The following is an 18,768-nucleotide window of genomic DNA, read 5'->3' as shown; positions in this document are numbered from 1 at the left end:
TAGTTGACTCTATTACCTGGTCTCTTTTAATGTTATCAGCTATTATATTATTTACTCTAGCATCAACATTTTCTATTCTTTTTACCAATGGTCTTAAAGATAAAGTGAAATTTTTATTTAACACTACTAAAGTTTCCCATATGGTTTCCCATACAGAGTCAGGAAGCTGCAGAAAGAGGTGAGCAATAGTGGTCGCAGCCGTCTGCGACTGACGGGCAAAACAGTCGCAACCTTGCAGATCTCCTCCACAGGAACTGTTCATAAGTGGGCCACCAATGCTTCCATGGCTCTGACAGAATGAGCCTTGACATGACCCCCAAGATGCAGTCCCGCCTGGGCATAACAGAAGGAGATGCAATCTACTAGCCAATTGAATAGTGTCTGCTTGGCAACAGCAATGCCTAACCTATTCTTATCAAAAGAAACAAAAAGTTGGGTAGACTGTCAATGGACTTCTATCCATGCCAGTTAGAAGGCTAAGGCTATTTTCCTCATTTTATCAAAGTTTCCCTTTTGAAAGTTTTGTGTTAGAGCTACAGATTTACTTATTGTCCCCCTTTCAGTTGTTAGTTTAAATTTGATCATGTTATGATCACTATTGCCAAGTGGCCCCACCACCGTTACCTCTCTTACCAAATCCTGCGTTCCACTAAGAATTAAATCTAAAATAGTTCCCTCTCTTGTTGGTTCCTGAACCAATTGCTCCATGAAGCAGTCATTTATTACATCCAGGAACTTTATGTCTCTAGCGAATCCTGATGTAACATTTACCCAATCAATATTGGGGTAATTGAAATCTCCCATTATTATCGCACTGCCAAATTGGTTAGCTTCCCTGATTTCTCTTAGCATTTCATCATCTGTCTGACCATTTTGTCCAGGTGGACGGTAGTATACTCCTATCACTATACCCTTGTCCAACACATATGGGATTTCTACCCATATAGATTCTACTGAGCATTTAGTCGCTTGTATGATCTTTATCCTGTTGGACTCTATACCCTCCTGGACATAAAGTGCCACACCCCCACCAAGTTGATCCTCCCTATCACTGCGATATCTGCTGGCTCTGTTGAACCTCTGCCACGATGGCTGCTATTGAGACAGCCCTCTGGCACGGCAGAAAGGCCTTGTCCTAAGCTGTGTATAGTAGGGCTCCGATGAAGTCCAATTGATATGATGGAGTGAGATGGGACTCTGGGTAGTTGAAAATGAACCCTAGTGACTTTAAGAACCAAATGCTCAAGCGCATAGATCTGGCTACCCCTGCTCGAAACATTCTCTTGATCAGCCAACCATCCAGATAGGGAAAACACGCACTCCCAGTCTGTGGAGTGCATTTTGTGAATATCCGTGGGATAGATACGAGCCTGAAAAGCAACACCCAGTACTGGAAGTGCTGATTTCCCACCATGAATCAGAGATACTTCCCGTGACCGATGAAGATCTCGATAAGAGTGTATGCGTCCTTTAGGTCAAGGGAGCATAGCCAGTCCCCTTTTTGCAAAAGGGGGATCAATATGCCTAGGGAAACCATCTTGAACTTTTCTTTTTTTTAGAAATTTGTTTGAGGCCATCAGGACTAGGATGGGATGAAGTCTTCCTGTTCTCTTTGGAATCAGGAAGTACCTGGAGTAAAATCCCCACCTTCTTTGCTGTAGTGGAAAGGGCTCGACCGCTCTGGCTGTTAAGAGGGAGAAGAACTCTGCTAGCAGTACTTCCTGATGCACTACTGGCCCCCAAGATGGACACAGAAGGCAATTTGGTGGGACACCTAATAGATTTAATTGGTACCCCAGATGGACGATGGACAGAACCCACTAGTTTGAGATTACACTGGGCCACTGGCTCACGAAGAACTGCAGCCTACCCCCGACTGGAGGGTCCATCACCTTGGGTAGAGGCGGCCAGCAGATATTCCCTGCAGCCTAGTCAAAACCCCATCCCTGGTTTTGACTGAGGAGCTGGCTTAGGCTTGGTAGCTCTCTGCTGCCTGGGATGGCCACGAGAGCTCTGATGTTGAGGACGGGATCGAGGAGGTGGAGAATAGTACTTTCTTTGGCGAAAGAAGGACTTCCATGGCCCCTGCCTCGATTGCCTCCTAGAAGAGGAGGACGGGTACAGAGTGCTGGCGGAGAGTTGTTGGAGGGTCTCAAGATATTCCAGAAATTGGGGCACAGCATCCCTCACCCTATCTCCAAAGAGATTCTCTCCCCTCTCATGTACATGGCACATCAGCAAGTCCTTCCTGTACCTCCAGTCGGAGATCAGAAGCCCACAGCCATGCCATTCTGCGGGCACCAATTCCCACTGCAAAGACTCTTGATGCCATCTCGAAACTCAAAACACTTGTGCACCAGTGACATGAAGGTTGCTTGCTGCTTTTGAGGCAGCTGCTCAGCCACCTCCTGCACCTGTTTCCAGATTTCGCAGATATTGGCTCATGTAAAGCTGGTAGGCAGCGATGTGGGCAATAAGCATGGTGCCTTGGACTACCTTCCTCCCAAGAGCATCCATCGCTCTGTGGTCCTTCCCCGGGGGCGCCAAAGAGTGAGTCCGAGTGCTTGGCCCTTTTGAGGGCCGATTCAACCACCACCGACTGGCAGGGCAACTGACGCTTATCAAATCTGACAGCCTTCTGGACCAGATAAACCCTGTCCGCCTTCGTATTGACAGGAGATACTGTGAGGGGTTCCTCAGCAGGAACTCCAAAAGAATCTCATGCACTGGAACCACCGTGATCTCCTTAGGAGCCTCCACAAATTGAAGGATCTCAAGCATCTTGTGTTACGGATGTGGACCTTTGAGTCGGCTGAGACAGATGGTGATGCACTGTGGGGAACCACAGTGGATGTCACAGCCGGGAGGCGGCACTGAGGAGAAGGCCCTGGAAGACTTCACCCTTGGAAGCTCGCAATCCCCCCGGGAGGAGCCTGTGAGAACTCAAGCCGCTGAGACTTAGGTGAGGCCTCCTGGTGGGCGAAGAACTGGACGCCTGAGGATGAAGAGAAGCCAGAAGCTGGAGTCCAGACAGGGGCGGAAACTGAAGCCAGAATTCGGTGGACAAGCCAAGGTCGGAAGCCAGGAGTCAGAAGCTGAAGACAAGGCCAGGGACGGAAGCTAAAGCCGGAGTTAGTGGACGAGCCAAGGTAGGAAGCCATGAGTCAGAAGTCGAAGACAAAGCCAGGGACGGAAGCTGAAGCCAGAGTCAGTAGACGGAGCCGGAGTCAAGATCCAGAAGACCAAGACCGAAGAGAAGATCAGGGATCCAGATGCAGCAACTAGTAACTCTGAGGAAGAGTGAACCTCATTGCAAGGCGAGGTTTAGCCCAAGCTGCAGGGTTTAAATACCCCAACAATTTGTAAATGATTCCTGAAAATAGAGGAGCGGTGGGAAGCTCATGGAGACCTCATATATTGAATGCCCAAAAGTAAGGCTAATCAAAGCTCATAATAGCGTAAGCTTGTCTTTATTTATAATCATCGGTCTCGATGAGTGTTTGGGGGGGCGCCATAAAAAGTATAGCTGCCCCAATTATGCACTTAGAGTCAATTGTACTATTTATACTTGCGAATTTTAATCTCCGGCACTCCGGAGAGTGCCGGAGATTGCCGGAGAGTGCCGGAGATTGCGAATTTTAATCTCCGGCCTCCGGGTTTAAATACCCTGCAGCATCTGACGTCATCCAAGGGCTGTCCTCCCTTTTCCTGCGCTGGCCCCTCTAAATGTTTGAGCCCCTGCGCGTGCGCCTAGGGGGCGGGGCCAAGCACGTCGGATCGGCGGCATCTCCCTCGTGAAGGGAGAGCCGCGGCAGGAGCCAGATCGGGCCCAGGCGGCCGAAGAGGAGTTCCTGCGGCCTGGGCCGGCCTCGAGGTAGGTGGAGGGACCGGGGCACGGCATCATCCTTTTTTTTTTTTTTTTTTAATTTTTTCAGATGTAATTTCCTTTCAGTTTCTGCTTGTTACACTGTAAACCGATGTGATGTGAAAACTAATGTCGATATACAAAAGCGATAAATAAATAAATCCTACCATCAACCTCACAAAACCTGTGAAGGTTAAGTCCTCAGGCAGAGACTTCCTTTGCTTCTCTGGAGGAGAAGGGTGTGACAGGAGTTCATCCGAGTCCTCGGAGGAAAATACCGTCTGATCATCCCCCCAGGGGTCATAGGGTCCCTCATCTTCACTGTATGTCTCAGGGGATGGGGTCCTATGTGCTCTGCCACTATCCAGATGTGCAGAAACTGATGGAACTAGACAGGGGGCTACAGCCTTGGCGATTCCGCCGGCCCTGATGGAGCTTCCTCCTCCTCGGAACCGGCAACAACCACTGTATTGGTCGGAGGAGCCCCTGGTGCCCCGGTAGGCACCAATGCCGGTCCGGGGAATCAACACCAGCTAGGTCTGTAAGGCATCTATGTGCACACTGAGCTTCTCCAGAAGCAATACAAGAACGGGTGGTACTGGCTCCGATTCTGTCGGTGACACAGGACCGTGGCTCTGCAGCGCCTGCTCCACCACCATCTGGACTCGATGCTCCAGCTTCTCCTCGAACGTTGCTGATGCCAACCTAACTGGGAAGAAGGAGATATGGCCAGATCTTCCTCGAGGGGGATCGTCAACTGGCACTTGGACCAGTGGAGACCATCGCGGATGGGTCAGACTTCTTCAACCGAAGAGGTGCTCCATCTTGTCAAATCGAAGCTGACCTTCCTTCAGGGTCATGTGATGCCACCAGGTAGAGGATGCAGTCTTCATGCAGACCGGTAATCAACATGGTCCATGGGAACTGGGGGCATCGGCGAAAACAGGACTTGGCCATGACAGAGCGAAACAAAAGGGCCGAAGAATGGAATAGTGGCAGTGGGCAGTGATGGCCAGCGGGCACATAGGCACCGTCACCATGGGGGAATCGACCATAAAAGTAAACCTACCCGAGAATGTCGAAAAACCTGACTGGGGACACTACAGGAAGGCACCGAGAAGGACCCGGCGACGAAACAGAGAGAAAATAAATGGCAAAACGTGAAAAAGTAGTTTCCCAGATAAAACTCAAGCCGGATAACTTGGAGGCGTTTCTGGGAGGACTTAAGTTAGCCAATATAAAGTTATTTGCCGTCTTTAAGATAGTTTGGTATACTGGACAGTTTAGCTGTGCTATTGAATTTTCTGCCAGAGTTATATAACGTATAATAAATAACAACAGATAAAAAACAAAATGACTCATCTAATCTGCAGTGGCGTATTGTCTATTTTGGGCAGATGTGCATACAAATTCGCACATGGAAGCCACTGTCAGCTTCCTCTTCCTCCATGTGCCTTTTAGGGCTGTAAGTGCTGCTCCATGCAGATCCCCCATGCCTTCCAGGAAGCACGATGCACTGATACCCGTGCTGTTTTAGGCTTTAACTGCCACTCCCTGCAGGTTACCCCAGTACTTCATTACTATCCTCTTGCTACCTTTGTTGGCTGAAAATGGATCCCCAAATGATTTCATATCTGCCCCAGACTCGCTTTAAGAAGATAAGGGCTATTAGTCTCTAACAACCTGAGCAAAATTTTTATCTCGAGCCCAGGAGCACAAGATTCCTCTGAGCCCTCCAGTCCTAGAGGTGACAGGCTCTGTATCCCTGCGCCCATCCCCTGAGCCCTCCAGTCCTAGAGGTGACAGGCTCTGTATCCCTGCGCCCATCCCCTGAGCCCTCCAGTCCTAGAGGTGACAGGCTCTGTATCCCTGCGCCCATCCCCTGAGCCCTCCAGTCCTAGAGGTGACAGGCTCTGTATCCCTGCTCCCATCCCCTGAGCCCTCCAGTCCTAGAGGTGACAGGCTCTATCCCTGCGCCCATCCCCTGAGCCCTCCAGTCCTAGAGGTGACAGGCTCTGTATCCCTGCGCCCATCCCCTGAGCCCTCCAGTCCTAGAGGTGACAGGCTCTGTATCCCTGCTCCCATCCCCTGAGCCCTCCAGTCCTAGAGGTGACAGGTTCTGTATCCCTGCGCCCATCCCCTGATCCCTCCAGTCCTAGAGGTGACTGGTTCTGAATCCTTGCTCCCATCCCCTGAACCCTCCAGTCCTAGAGGTGGCAGGCTCTGTATCCCTGCACCCATCCCCTGAGCCCTCCATTCCTAGAGGTGACAGGCTCTGTATCTCTGTGCCCTCCAGTCCTAGAGGTGACAGGCTCTGTATCTCTGCACCCATCCCCTGAGCCCTGCAGTCCTAGAGGTGACAGGCTCTGTATCCCTGCTCCCATCCCCTGAGCCCTCCAGTCCTAGAGGTGACAGGCTCTGTATCCCTGCGCCCATCCCCTGAGCCCTCCAGTCCCAGAGGTGACAGGCTCTGTATCCCTGCTCCCATCCCCTGAGCCCTCCAGTCCTAGAGGTGACGGGCTCTGTATCCCTGCACCCATCCCCTGAGCCCTCCAGTCCTAGAGGTTACAGGCTCTGTATCCCTGTGCCCATCCCCTGAGCCCTCCAGTCCTAGAGGTGACAGGCTCTGTATCCCTGCCCCATCCCCTGAGCCCTCCAGTCCTAGAGGTGACAGGCTCTGTATCCCTGCTCCCATCCCCTGAGCCCTCCAGTCCTAGAGGTGACAGGCTCTGTATCCCTGTGCCCTCCAGTCCTAGAGGTGACAGGCTCTGTATCCCTGCACCATCCCCTGAGCCCTCCAGTCCTAGAGGTGACAGGCTCTGTATCTCTTTGTCCATCCCCTGAGCCCTCCAGTCCTAGAGGTGACAGGCTCTGTATCCCTGCTCCCATCCCCTGAGCCCTCCAGTCCTAGAGGTGACAGGCTCTGTATCCCTGTGCGCATCCCCTGAGCCCTCCAGTCCTAGAGGTGACAGGCTCTGTATCCCTGCACCTATCCTGTGTCCTCCATTCCTAGAGGTGACAGGCTCTGTATCCCTGCTCCCATCCCCTGAGCCCTCCAGTCCTAGAGGTGACAGGCTCTGTATCCCTGCTCCCATCCCCTGAGCCCTCCAGTCCTAGAGGTGACAGGCTCTGTATCCCTGCTCCCATCCCTGATCCCTCCAGTCCTAGAGGTGACAGGCTCTGTATCCCTGCACCTATCCTGTGTCCTCCATTCCTAGAGGTGACAGGCTCTGTATCCCTGCTCCCATCCCCTGATCCCTCCAGTCCTAGAGGTGACAGGCTCTGTATCCCTGCGTCCATCCCCTGAGCCCTCCAGTCCTAGAGGTGACAGGCTCTGTACCCCTGCTCCCATCCCCTGAGCCCTCCAGTCCTAGAGGTGACAGGCTCTGTATCCCTGTGTCCATCCCCTGAGCCCTCCAGTCCTAGAGGTGACAGGCTCTGTATCCCTGCGCGCATCCCCTGAGCCCTCCAGTCCTAGAGGTTACAGGCTCTGTATCCCTGCCCCCATCCTCTGAGCCCTCCAGTCCTAGAGGTGACAGGCTCTGTATCCCTGCTCCCATCCCCTGAGGCCTCCAGTCCTAGAGGTGACAGGCTCTGTATCCCTGTGCCCTCCAGTCCTAGAGGTGACAGGCTCTGTATCCCTGTGCCCAGTCCTAGAGGTGACAGGCTCTGTATCCCTGTGCCCATCCCCTGAGCCCTCCGGTCTGAGAGGTGACAGGCTCTGTATCCCTGTGCCCTTCAGTCCTAGAGGTGACAGGCTCTGTATCCCTGTGCCCATCCCCTGAGCCCTCCGGTCTGAGAGGTGACAGGCTCTGTATCCCTGTGCCCATCCCCTGAGCCCTCCGGTCTGAGAGGTGACAGTCTCTTTATCCCTGCTCCCATCCCCTGAGCCCTCCAGTCCTAGAGGTGACCGGCTCTGTATCCCTGTGCCCATCCCCTGAGCCCTCCAGTCTGAGAGGTGAGTAACTGCCATGATGACAATTTGCCATCAAGCTTATAATGATTGGTGGATTGTGGCTGTCAAGGACAGGCAGTTAAACACAGATAATCTACAGAGTCGGAGTCCTGGTTAGGCATGGACTGCAGAAAAATATCAGCCTAGGGGATTTTTCAAAAGTAGCCTATGAGTATCTGACTCTCTCAAGCACTGTGCCTGCGATGTGTATTTCAACAGCTCCCAAAAACTCAACAAACTGACCCTTGAGAGGTACATCCTGTGTCCTGGAGCCTGCCAAAAACTCTCCAACATAAATTTCACATTTTTTTTTATTTCAAATAATTAAGTAGTAGAGCAGACCCTAGATCAGGGATGAGCATATAGCTCATTCCCCCTCTATCCGTGCAATTGCTTGGGCCTACCCCACCAGTTTGGTTGTATCTCATGTATATATACTAGGCGCTGACCCCTTCTCGCTTCATTTGCCAGACCCGCCAGTGGGCGCTCTGCTCTGGATTTCATGTTTGTGCCTGGGTGGAGAATGCAAGCTGCGTTGGGCAGGAGACTTTAATGACAGGAAGGGCGGTGAGAGAGCTGTAGAATTTTTCACCCCTCCCCCTCCATTGACTGAGTGTGCGTGGATGTTAAGAGAAACACCCCCCCCCAAAAAAAAAAAAAAAAGAGAAAGTGATAATTGCATGGCAATGTTAAAAAGCGAGTTTTATGACTCCATCAGCTGGATGTGTACATTATGAGTGTCTTGCACGTGCTCTGTTGTGGGTGGAGGAATGGGGCTAGGTGTCTGTGTTGGGGGGGGGGGGGCAGCATTCAGTGGCAAAGGGTGTAGGTTAGAAGAGGGGGTGGTGTAGATGTTGTTGGGTTGGTCTGGGCGTGCATTCTCCCCCCTTTTCCTCTCCTCTCCGCTAGGAACAGTGTTTATGTGTTGTGAGCAGTGGATGTATAAGTGGTGAGTGGAGTATGTGTGGGTAGGTGTTGGTAGGGCGACCCTCTCCTCCCCCTGGGTGTGTAGAGGGTGGATTGTGTGTATATGGTATGGGGTTGGTGTGAGTGCCTGGTGTGTGTCAGGGAATAACTGAACACGTGTGTGCCCATGCCAAGTTGTGGCTGATCATGTGTGTGTGGTGGGGAGTTGGGTGGTGGGGAAAGTTGTGTGTGTGTGTGTGTGTGTGTGGGGAGTTGGGTGGCGGGGAAAGTTGGTGTGTGTGTGGGGGGGGGGGAGTTGGGTGGTGGGGAAAGTTGGTGTGTGTGTGTGTGTAGGGGGAGTTGGGTGGTGGGGAAAGTTGGTGTGTGTGTGGGGGGGGAGTTGGGTGGTGGGGAAAGTTGGTGTGTGTGTGTGGGGGGGGGGGAGTTGGGTGGTGGGGAAAGTTGGTGTGTGTGTGTGTGTGTAGGGGGAGTTGGGTGGTGGGGAAAGTTGGTGTGTGTGTGGGGGGGGGGGGGTTGGGTGGTGGGGAAAGTTGGTGTGTGTGTGTAGGGGGAGTTGGGTGGTGGGGAAAGTTGGTGTGTGTGTGTGTGTAGGGGGAGTTGGGTGGTGGGGAAAGTTGGTGTGTGTGTGTTAGGAGTGGAGATGTGGGTGCATGCATGTGTGGAGGGTTGGAGTATGCCCGTGTGGGGAATGGGTTTTGCGTGTGTGTTGGGTCGGTGGTGTAGGAGGTGTGTGCATGGGGACCATTGGAGGTGTCATGGGTGGGGGGGGTGCACGCTCCTCCCCACCCCACCACTGCCCCTCTCTTTCCTCACTCTCCACTGCTCCCCTCCTCCAGCCCCCTTCCCCTCTCACTCTCCCACTCCTCTCCCTCCTTATTCTCCCTACTCTGGCCTGCCCCTTTCCTAGTTCCCTCCCACTTGGGCTCTGACATCATCAGCAGCTGTTGGGGCCTACAGCGTTTGTCTTTCTGTGCTTTGCTGCTGGCCCTTGGGAAACCCCGCCAGTTCTTCCTCTGCCAGTGAATCTGGATCTTTTGGGGTTTCTTGCTTCATTTTGCTGGTAGGGCCAGGAGACCCCCACCAGCTATTCTGCTGTCTGAGCTGGAACCCGGGAATCCCCCCTGCCTTTCCTGTGCTGGCGTGGCCCCGTGGCTGCACTTGCTGTGCCCTGCGCTCCCCCCTCGCTGCCTGAAGCTCCTCCCTCTGCTCCAGGTGAGGTCATTGGCATTGCACACGTGCAGATGTGACCCAACGATTGCCTGGAGCCCCTAACATTTTTATAATATAGAGAGAGAGATGGGGCTGTTACTGCACTGCCCGGAGCCCCTGAACCTCACCCCCCCCCCCCCCCCTCCTGCCAGGCTGATCCGGGGTCCCTGTCTATCTGAAATGTCATCTCTAAGGGACTATATAACCAGCCAGATGAGCCGCTCGTGCGGCGAGCCAGATAGGCTTCCCTAAGTCAGCTCTTTGGGAGGAGGCAAATTCTGGGCAAATTCAGTAGGTTAGGTAGTGGTAAATTATCCAGCTAACTTGTGCTGTATATTCAGTAGGATAAATGTCCGCTGAATATACTCACCTAAAGTTATCTGAGTACATGTCGTTGGATAACTAAAAATCCTTACTGGCTATGTTTGAATATAGCCGTTTAGATTTTTTAGTTATCCAGCCTGGTGTGGCCCGATTACTTGCTACTTATTCAGAAGTCTCCAAAAGATATCTGGCTAAGTAATGCCATCAAACCAAAAATGAAATACAATGGCCAGTGGCCTGATCCCCCCTCCTTCCCCCTCATAAGTTACAGCAGGCCCTGTCGGTCCATGCTTCCCGCACCTGTAAATGTGCCCGTGTTTGGTAGACGGGCACCTGCCATGGTTTTGGTTTTTTTTTACGAGGGAGAGCGGCCTGTCCCCTTCAGTTTCCCTGCCGGGAGCGAGGAACCTACGGCCTCTGCTCCTGGAGCCTCCAGCTTACCAAGGCAGCCCCGGAAACAGAAGCTTCTCGATTCCCTGGTTCTTTTTTATCTAACTTGGGCAGTGCCATGCAGTTTATTCTTTCCGACCGGACTTTCCTCGGTCAGGGTTACGATGTCTTTGGTCCTCTAAGAGCCAGCACCCACCTGTTGCAGCCAGGGCCCCGGACATGCTCATGAGGAAGAGACAACTCAGCAAGATTCCCTCCATCTTCTCTGGCTGATTCCGGAAGAAAACAAAGAATGAAATGTTACCATGCAGGTCTTCATGGAGATCCCAGGACCACAGCCTGAAGTTTCATTTTAAAGAGCAAGGCAACCTCGCGACACCCCCGATAACACTCTGTGCAGTCTACTGAACTTCAAACTCTCCACCCAGTAACGCTATGTGCTCTCCCCCAGTAATACTCTGTGCCATGCCTCTTTGCTGAGACCTCACCTCCAGTAACATCCTGTTTCACTAAGCGAGTCCCCCTTCCCTCCAATAGCTCCCTGCGATGTCTCTTATTACTGAGCAAGACGCTCCCCCATTAACTGCTTCTGCAGCCTCTTTTTACTCAGTGAGACATCCCCGCACTCAGTAACTCCCTGCCATGTCTCTTATTACTGAGCCAGACACTCCCCCAGTAACATCTTGTGTGGTCTTTGTGAGTGAAACAGTCTCCCCCACATCTGCAGCTTTCCTTACTGAACTAGGCACTCTCCCTCCTCCTCCCCCCCCCCCCCCCAAGTACCACCCTGCACAGACTCGCTCTACTGAGCGAGACGCTCTCCCACCCTGGTAAACACGCTGTGCAATCTCTCCTTGCTGCACTAGGTGCTCTGCCCCGGGTCACACCCTGCAGTCTCTCTTTACTGAGCTGGGCATGCACTCTCACTTGCATTGCCTGAAGCCCTTTCGCCTGAGGAAAGTATGCTAAATCCCCAGGAACATCCTGTGCAGTCTCGCTTTACTGGCAGCCCGGGATGTTTCTGAAAAGAGGGTGCATGCAGCTTAGGAACAAGAGAGTGCAGAGTGCATCCTCGGCCCTTCCAGGCCTACCTCAGGAAGAAGTGACTCACTTTTTTTTGGTTTGGTGTCCTCTTCACACCAACTTATCAGAACCAGTTGGGGGAGACAGGAGGACTCTGAAATGTGTGTGTGTGTGGGGGGGGGGGATCTTTTGGATCCCCTGCGAGGCTGAGGATTGCTCTGCATCCTGACTCTTTCAGTTCTGGTTGGAACGTCTCTTGCTCCACCTCCTCTGGATCAGGCTGGGCAGTCTCTTTTGTTGCACCCAGTATGAATGCGGTCTCCCCCCCCCCTGAAAGCACCAACCCATCATGTTTGGAACGATCACTCTTACCCGAGATCTCCTCTCCGCAGATCAGGTCCTGTGCGTCTAGAGAGGAGAGCTGGGGGTGCTGGGATTATATAGCATCTTAAGTGCCCGCAAAAAGAAGCAACAAGTTGTTATTGTCTTCTTTTTTCCTTGAAAAAATTTCACAGGATTACGAGGGACTTTCCCAGCCTGGCCCAGATCTTCCTTATTTGCTGTCCATCCTTCCTTCCTTCCTTCCTTCCTTCCTCCTCAAGGCAGGACAAATTTTGAAAGCAGCTGGCAGGTTGTGCTGGAGCTGGGATGAGGAACGGGTGTGAGACTGGGGAAGGGATTGGCTGAGAAGAAAGGGCGTACATTGTGGGCTGCCTGCTCCGAAAACAACAAATTATTTTAATCATTTGAGCTGTCTATTATCTTTTTTCTTTTCTTTTAGCTGTTAAATGTGTATTGGTAACAGCTAAAGAAAAGCAGACTCAAATGCATTGCACATGAAATTCGTGATGTCATTTCAAGGGCCAGTTCCTCCATTTTGCACTTATTGAGAGGATTGTTTTGGGTTCTTTTCACCAATTTCTTGCACAATTATCACAGTGCACTTTGGCTCCTAAAACACCGTACTGGGGGCCCAATGGTAATGGAAGTTTGGCATTGAGACTTCAGCCTTTAGCACTCCAGTAGTGATCACTGAGCCATTTCAAGCACACGTGGGCACCCACGACATTGGAAGGCGGGTTCTGGATTTTAGGTAGGGAGCTGAAATCCAGAACCTCCAGGGTGTGGCATTCTCTGAAATGCTCCCCTGTTCCACGCGCAGGTCCTCAGAGGCAGGCGTGGATGAGATGCTGGTGCAGGGAAGAGGGCTTTAAATTTGTTGGCAACCCTTTTGGGAAGGGGGAGCCTATTACAAAAGTACGCGCTCCATTTGAACCAGGGTGGAAGCAGGCTGCTTGGTGCTTTTAAAAAGGAGAAAGAGCGGCTTTTAAAGTAGGACACGGGGGAAAGCCAACAGTCGCTCAGCAGCGCATGGTTCAGAGGGAGGTATCTTTGATAGATACCAATGAAATAGGGGAGTTAGAGCACCCCGATAGAGAGGTTCCAATAAAAGCAATAGTAACCCATGTGCCTATAAGCAAAGAAGAAACTGAGTTAGACTCCAAATTAACCCTGTCCACTGATAAGCAGATTATTAATACAAATAGAAAAGACACTATCAAATGTTTGTATGTTAAATGCCAGAAGTCTAAAACATAAGGTGGGAGAGTTAGAAAGTATAGCACTGAATGAAAAAATAGATACAATTGCATCTAAGGGACCTGGTAGAAGGAGGGTAAGCAATGGGCAGTGCTATATCAGGGTACAAATTATATCACAATGATAGGGAGGATCCACTGGTTTATGGGCTTTTCTTCCAGGAATTTGTCCAAACCTTTTTTAAACCCAGTTACACTAACAGCTTTTACCACATCCTCCAGCAACAATTTCCAGAATGTATGCGTAGAGTAAAAAAAATATTTTCTCCTATTAGTCTTAAATTTATTACCTTTTAACTTCATTGTTTGACCCCTAATCTTTGCACTTTTTGAAAGAGTCAACAACTGTTTCATGTTTCTCTGAGGATAAGCAGAATGTTAGTCCTCACATTTGGGTGACATCATCAGATGGAGCCCCCGATGCGGAAAACTTATGTCCAAATTTCTATCACGTTGACTAGGCACAGTGAGGGTCCTTCTCCAGTCTCTCTTTTTCCGCGGAGCTGTAAGCCTCGTGGTGTGAATGAGCTCACTTTGGCTATCTTTGGCCTTGTGGAAAACTTTGGATTTTCTCACGGTTTTTCCTCATTGTCCTGGCGTCGGGTCCTTCTTGCTGCCCTCCTGTAGTGTGTCCTAGTCGGTGTTTTCGGTGATTCGGTTACATTTCTTTTCGCGGTCGATTTTCCCCATGGCAGCAGTGCATCGATGCCAGCTGTCCGTTGACACCCCCGCTGCCATCGCCTTCGGTTTGTGCCCCTTTTGCTTCGACCGTCATGGCCACGTCTGGCTTTCGTCGATATCCAGGCCGGCGCAACACTCTGTGCACTTGCACAGGGTGGCGGCGGCCTCAGAGCCGTGACAGAGTTAAGCGAGTTGCTGGCGCCACCCTGCCGCAAGGAAGAGGAGAAGACGCAGGGCCGCAGCAGCGAAGAGGAGAGAGTCGCAGGGCTCCCCGTGGCAGTTCCTAACCCGCCACGCAGCGAAAATGCAGTGGCGGAGGGCCATGTGGCAAAGAGAAGGAGGAGCCATAGTGCCACGCGGCGCACAAAAGCAGCCCTAGGACCGCGTGATGAGATGATCGATGTGCGTCGAAGAAAAGGGGGAGCCGTAAGGCCAAGTGTCAGTTCCCAACCTGCTGAGCTGTGAAGGTGAGTTGCAGAGACACAAGGTCAAGATGAGGAGCTGCAGTGCAGCCAGAACTAAAAAACAAGCCACCAGGCAGCTCCCAATCTGTCCCACGGAAGAAGAGAAGGGCCAGAGCTGCTGGGAGGTGGCCCTTAGTGTATGTATGAGCAAGAGGAAACCTGTGTGGGTTTAAGGTTGTGTGTGTCTGAGCATGTGTGTGTGTGTGTGTGGGCATGCGTGACTGATCATGTATGTATGTGTGGGTGTCTGAGCAAAAGTGGAGTGTCTGAGCATGTGCGTGTGAGAGGAGGCGTGTGTGAAAGAGGAGCATGTGTGTTTGTGTGAGAGAGGGAGCACCGAGATAGATGCAAGCTCTAGGGATGATGGAATAAGAGGTCTAAATAGTAGTAGGTTCTTTTCGGGCAGTAAATTCTTCAATTTATATCAGGTATTGAAACATAGGGTGTACTCTTCATGTGTGTGTGTGAGCATGTATATGTGAGAAAGAGAGGGATCTTGTGTGTGTGTTTATGTGCATGTATGAGGGAGAGGGCATGTGTATGTATATGTATGGATAGATATATATCCATGAGAGAGAGGAGGAAGTTTATGCGTCTCTCTCGCACTAATCCACGACAATTTGAGTGACTAGAAATCAAAAGGTTTCAGGGATGGAGAGTGTGAATTATTTTATCCTTATTAGTTTTAATTTTTGGATGCTGTTTGAGTCTTTTATTGGTGTTTAAGAAATTCAAAATTTTGTTTATGAGTTTTTAATTATTGGATCCTCCATTCACCGGTTGTTTTAAAATATTCTTTTTATTAGTACATTTATAATATTATGATTCGTGTTTTTATTATATCTCTTGATTTTATTGTTTAGTGTCTGAGGATTGGTGATTTCTGTTTTTCTATTGTTGCACTGCATAGAATCTGACTTGTTGCGGTTTTCCTGTTCAGTTTTTGCCTGCATGTTTCTATTTATGCTTTATGGTTTCTTTTTCCTGTATTTGGTGAGGGTCTGCCTATATTCTGCATGTGTGATCAAGGAGGGGTCTTCTAGCATGCAGAAATCTATAGCAGCTTGGCTTCTTCTGTTTTCCTAACAGGAGGTGTTTTGGTGTTTTAGGGCCTGGTGTAGGGTTGTTACTTCTTTTAATTATATTTTTTCATGAATTACATATTAACACAAGAATCCCCTGTACCAGAAATAGAGATTGTGAAGTATTAGATAATGCACAAGGAAAACCTTATAAGCAAAAAAAAATACTACTACATCCACACAATCTTCTAATAAAAAGGAAAGGGAAAAGACCAAGGGAGAAAAGGAGCGACTACATATCCATGAATAAAGAAGAAAAAGAAATAATGAGAAGCCAGTTGCCACTATATATCAATTTGGTTGACTCTGCAGAGAGTAACTTCTAGGTGTGTCAGGCCAGGAATGACCGAAGTTGTGAAGGTTCGAAAAATACATAACATTGAGATGGTTCACTAAACACTTACAGGGATATTGCAAAGTAAATTGTGCTCCCTTTGACAAAACCTCAGATCTCATAGACAGAAATCTTTTCCTGCGATCATGGGTCACTCTAGTAATATCCGAGTAAAATCCACAATTTCTGTCCATAAAAAAATAAGTAATCTATTATGAGGAAAAAAACCTAAGTACTGTCGGTCAAAAAGGCAAAAGATACCAGCAATGTCCCTCTTTTTGTAATCTCGTGATGATTCAAGAATAGTCGTCAAAGCCGATGATGATGAATCCTGTTGCTGATTTCCATCAGCTGCTTCCTCACTATGTGGTACATAATATGCCTTCTCCATCGCAACTATATCTTTTTTGAGATGCGGCGACCAGAATTGTACACAGTACTCAAGGTGCGGTCTCACCATGGAGCGATACAGAGGCATTATGACATTTTCCGTTTTATTCACCATTCCTCTTCTAATAATTCCCAACATTCTGTTTGCTTTTTTGACTGCTGCAGCACACTGAGCCAACAATTACAACGTATTATCCACTATGATGCCTAGAAGACCCTGGAGAAGGACTGTGGCTGGTTGAAAAGACCGTAGATGGGGGTGGAGTAGTCACAACTCCATTTGCAGAAGAGAATGTATGGGACGAGCTAGGCAAACTGAAAGTGGAGAAGGCCATGGGGCCTGATGAGGTTCATCCCAGGATACTGGGGGAGCTCAAAGATGTGCTGGCAGCTCCGCTGAAGGACCTTGTTCAATAGATCCCTGGAAACAGGACTGGTGCCACGACGTGGGAGAAGAGCAGTTGTGGTACCTCTTCAGATACCTGAAAGTGGGAGCAGAGAGGAGGCTGGAAACTCAGGCCGCTTAGCCTCACCTCGGTGGTGGGAAAATTAATGGAGACTCTGCTGAAGGAAAGGATAATGAACTCTCTACAATCTGGTGGGTTGCTGAATCTGAAGTAGCATGGATTCACCAGGGGAAGGGCCTGTCAGACAAATCTGATTTTTTTTTGATTGGGTGATTAGAGAATTGGATCAAGGAAGAGTATTTGATGTCATTCACTTGGATTTCAACAAAGCTTTTGATACAGTCCCACATATGAGGCTCATGAATAAAATGAGAAGCTTGGGAGTGTGTGCCAAGGTTTATGGCATGGCTTATGAAATGTAAAAGTTAAACCAACAGAGACTGTATGTGTCTCAGAATTAAAAGCTTTTATTCTTATGCACATAAGGAAGTCTGCTCTCAAAGTTGCAGAGTCCGACCTGCTTATGTATCCAATTGACGTCACGTAAATACTCTTTCTTCCAGGATGTTATTATAAACACTTCTTTTGAATAAAGATTACATTTGCAAACATTCGCATTCTTAACTGACCTGGGAATTCTAACCTAACGGTGAAGACGTACATTTTACAATCCTGGAGCTACTAAGAGATACATGTCTTTCATTATCTAGTGTGAGAAAGATTCCAGACCACAGTAATGTCCCCTGGGCCTCACACCTTTCTACTGGTGTTTTTTCCATTGAAAAGATGCCTCTAATAAATGTTATTATCTCAATTACAAACTGGTTTACTGACAGCGGGTAATGGTAAATGGAACCTCCTCTGAAGAGAGAACAGAATTTAAGTGGAGGGCCACAGATTGGTTTTGGGACTGGTTCTGTTCAATATCTTTGTGAGTGACATTGTGGAAGGGATGATACTAAGATCTGCAACAGAGTGGAAATGCCTAAAGGAGTAGGGATAATGAAAAGTGATTTAAGAAAGCTTGAAGACTGGTTGAGGATTTGGCAGCTGGGATTCAATGTCACGAAGTGCGGAGTCCTGCATTTAGGGCACAGTTATCCAAAAGAGCTGTATGTGATGGGGGGGTGAGGGCTGTTGTGCACAGACTGGGAGAGGGACCTTGGGGAGAAAGTGTCTGGGGATCTGAAGATGGTGAAGCAATGTGACAAGGTGATAGCTAAAGCCAGAAGAATGCTGGGCTGCATAGAGAGAGGAATAACCAGTAAGAAAAAGGAGGTGATAATGTCCTTGTACAGGGCCTTGGCAAGGCCTCTCCTGGAGTATTGCTTTCAGTTCTGGAGCCCGTATCTCAAAAAGGATAGAGACAGGATGGAGGCGCTCCAGAAAAGGGCAACCAAAATGGTGGTGGGTCTCCATCAAACGACTTATGAGGACAGGCTGAAGGACCTAAATATGTACAGCCTGGAGGAGAAGAGGTGCAGGGGATACAGATCTTCAGATACCTGAAAGGTTTTAATAATGCACAAAATGTGAACCTTATCCTTTGGAAAGAAAACAGTAAAACTAGGGGCCACGAAATGAAACTCCAGGGGGGAAGAACCAACATCAGGAAATATTTCTTTACAGAGAGGGTGGTGAATGTCTGGAGTGTCCTTTCGGAAGAGGTGGTGAAGAGGAAAAGAGTAAGTGAATTCAAAAGGGCATGGGATAATCAGTGTGGATCCCGAAAGACTTGAGATTGGAAATGAAGGAAAGGGTGCATGGGGGTAACCTGCACAGAGCGGCAGTTACATAAGAAACTTGCTGGGCAGACTGAATGGACCATTTGGTCCTTTTCTGCCACTGGGGTACCAGGGTTCCACCGGTGGGGGGGAGGACAAGTGTCCGGGGCCCTTGGTGCATGTGGAGTGGGGGGGGGGGGGGGGGGAATCAGTGCACAATCTTTCCAGTCTTTCAAGCACCAGTCATTCTTCCTCAAAGTAGCACTCGCTCCTGTGGATCTTAGCTGTCTACTTCTTGAATGTAGAAGAGAGCAGGCAAGAAACATTGAGTAGTGTTGCACTGTAACCTAAAAAAAATTACAATCCAGGCCAAAATAGCAAAAATCATAAGAATA

The 18,768-nt window shown here is 49.6% G+C and overlaps 2 protein-coding genes across 3 annotated transcripts in view; one reads left to right on the top strand and one right to left on the bottom strand.

The window, feature by feature from the left end:
* DUSP23 (dual specificity phosphatase 23) overlaps positions 1 to 18,768 on the top strand; it is a 79,606-nt gene that overhangs the window by 14,333 nt on the left and 46,505 nt on the right. The gene's annotated exons all lie outside the window — the stretch shown is intronic.
* Positions 1 to 18,768, bottom strand: part of LOC115078000 (serum amyloid P-component-like) — a 34,042-nt gene that overhangs the window by 12,207 nt on the left and 3,067 nt on the right. Inside the window, exons 1-2 of one of the 2 annotated variants that reach the window (XM_029580529.1) lie at positions 12,066 to 12,275; positions 10,867 to 10,939 (exon numbers count right to left, since the gene is read on the bottom strand). In XM_029580529.1, the coding sequence (XP_029436389.1) occupies positions 10,867 to 10,930 (64 nt within the window). In that variant the 5' untranslated portion in view covers positions 10,931 to 10,939; positions 12,066 to 12,275. Of the gene's footprint in view, positions 1 to 10,866; positions 10,940 to 12,065; positions 12,276 to 18,768 lie in introns of those variants that run through there. The other variant, XM_029580530.1, reaches the window with a different exon arrangement.

This window comes from Rhinatrema bivittatum, chromosome 16 (assembly GCF_901001135.1).
Source record: "Rhinatrema bivittatum chromosome 16, aRhiBiv1.1, whole genome shotgun sequence".
NCBI lineage: Eukaryota > Metazoa > Chordata > Amphibia > Gymnophiona > Rhinatrematidae > Rhinatrema > Rhinatrema bivittatum.
The sequence above is the reverse complement of the archived record's forward strand: the minus strand, read 5'-3'. Positions and strand labels throughout refer to the sequence as shown.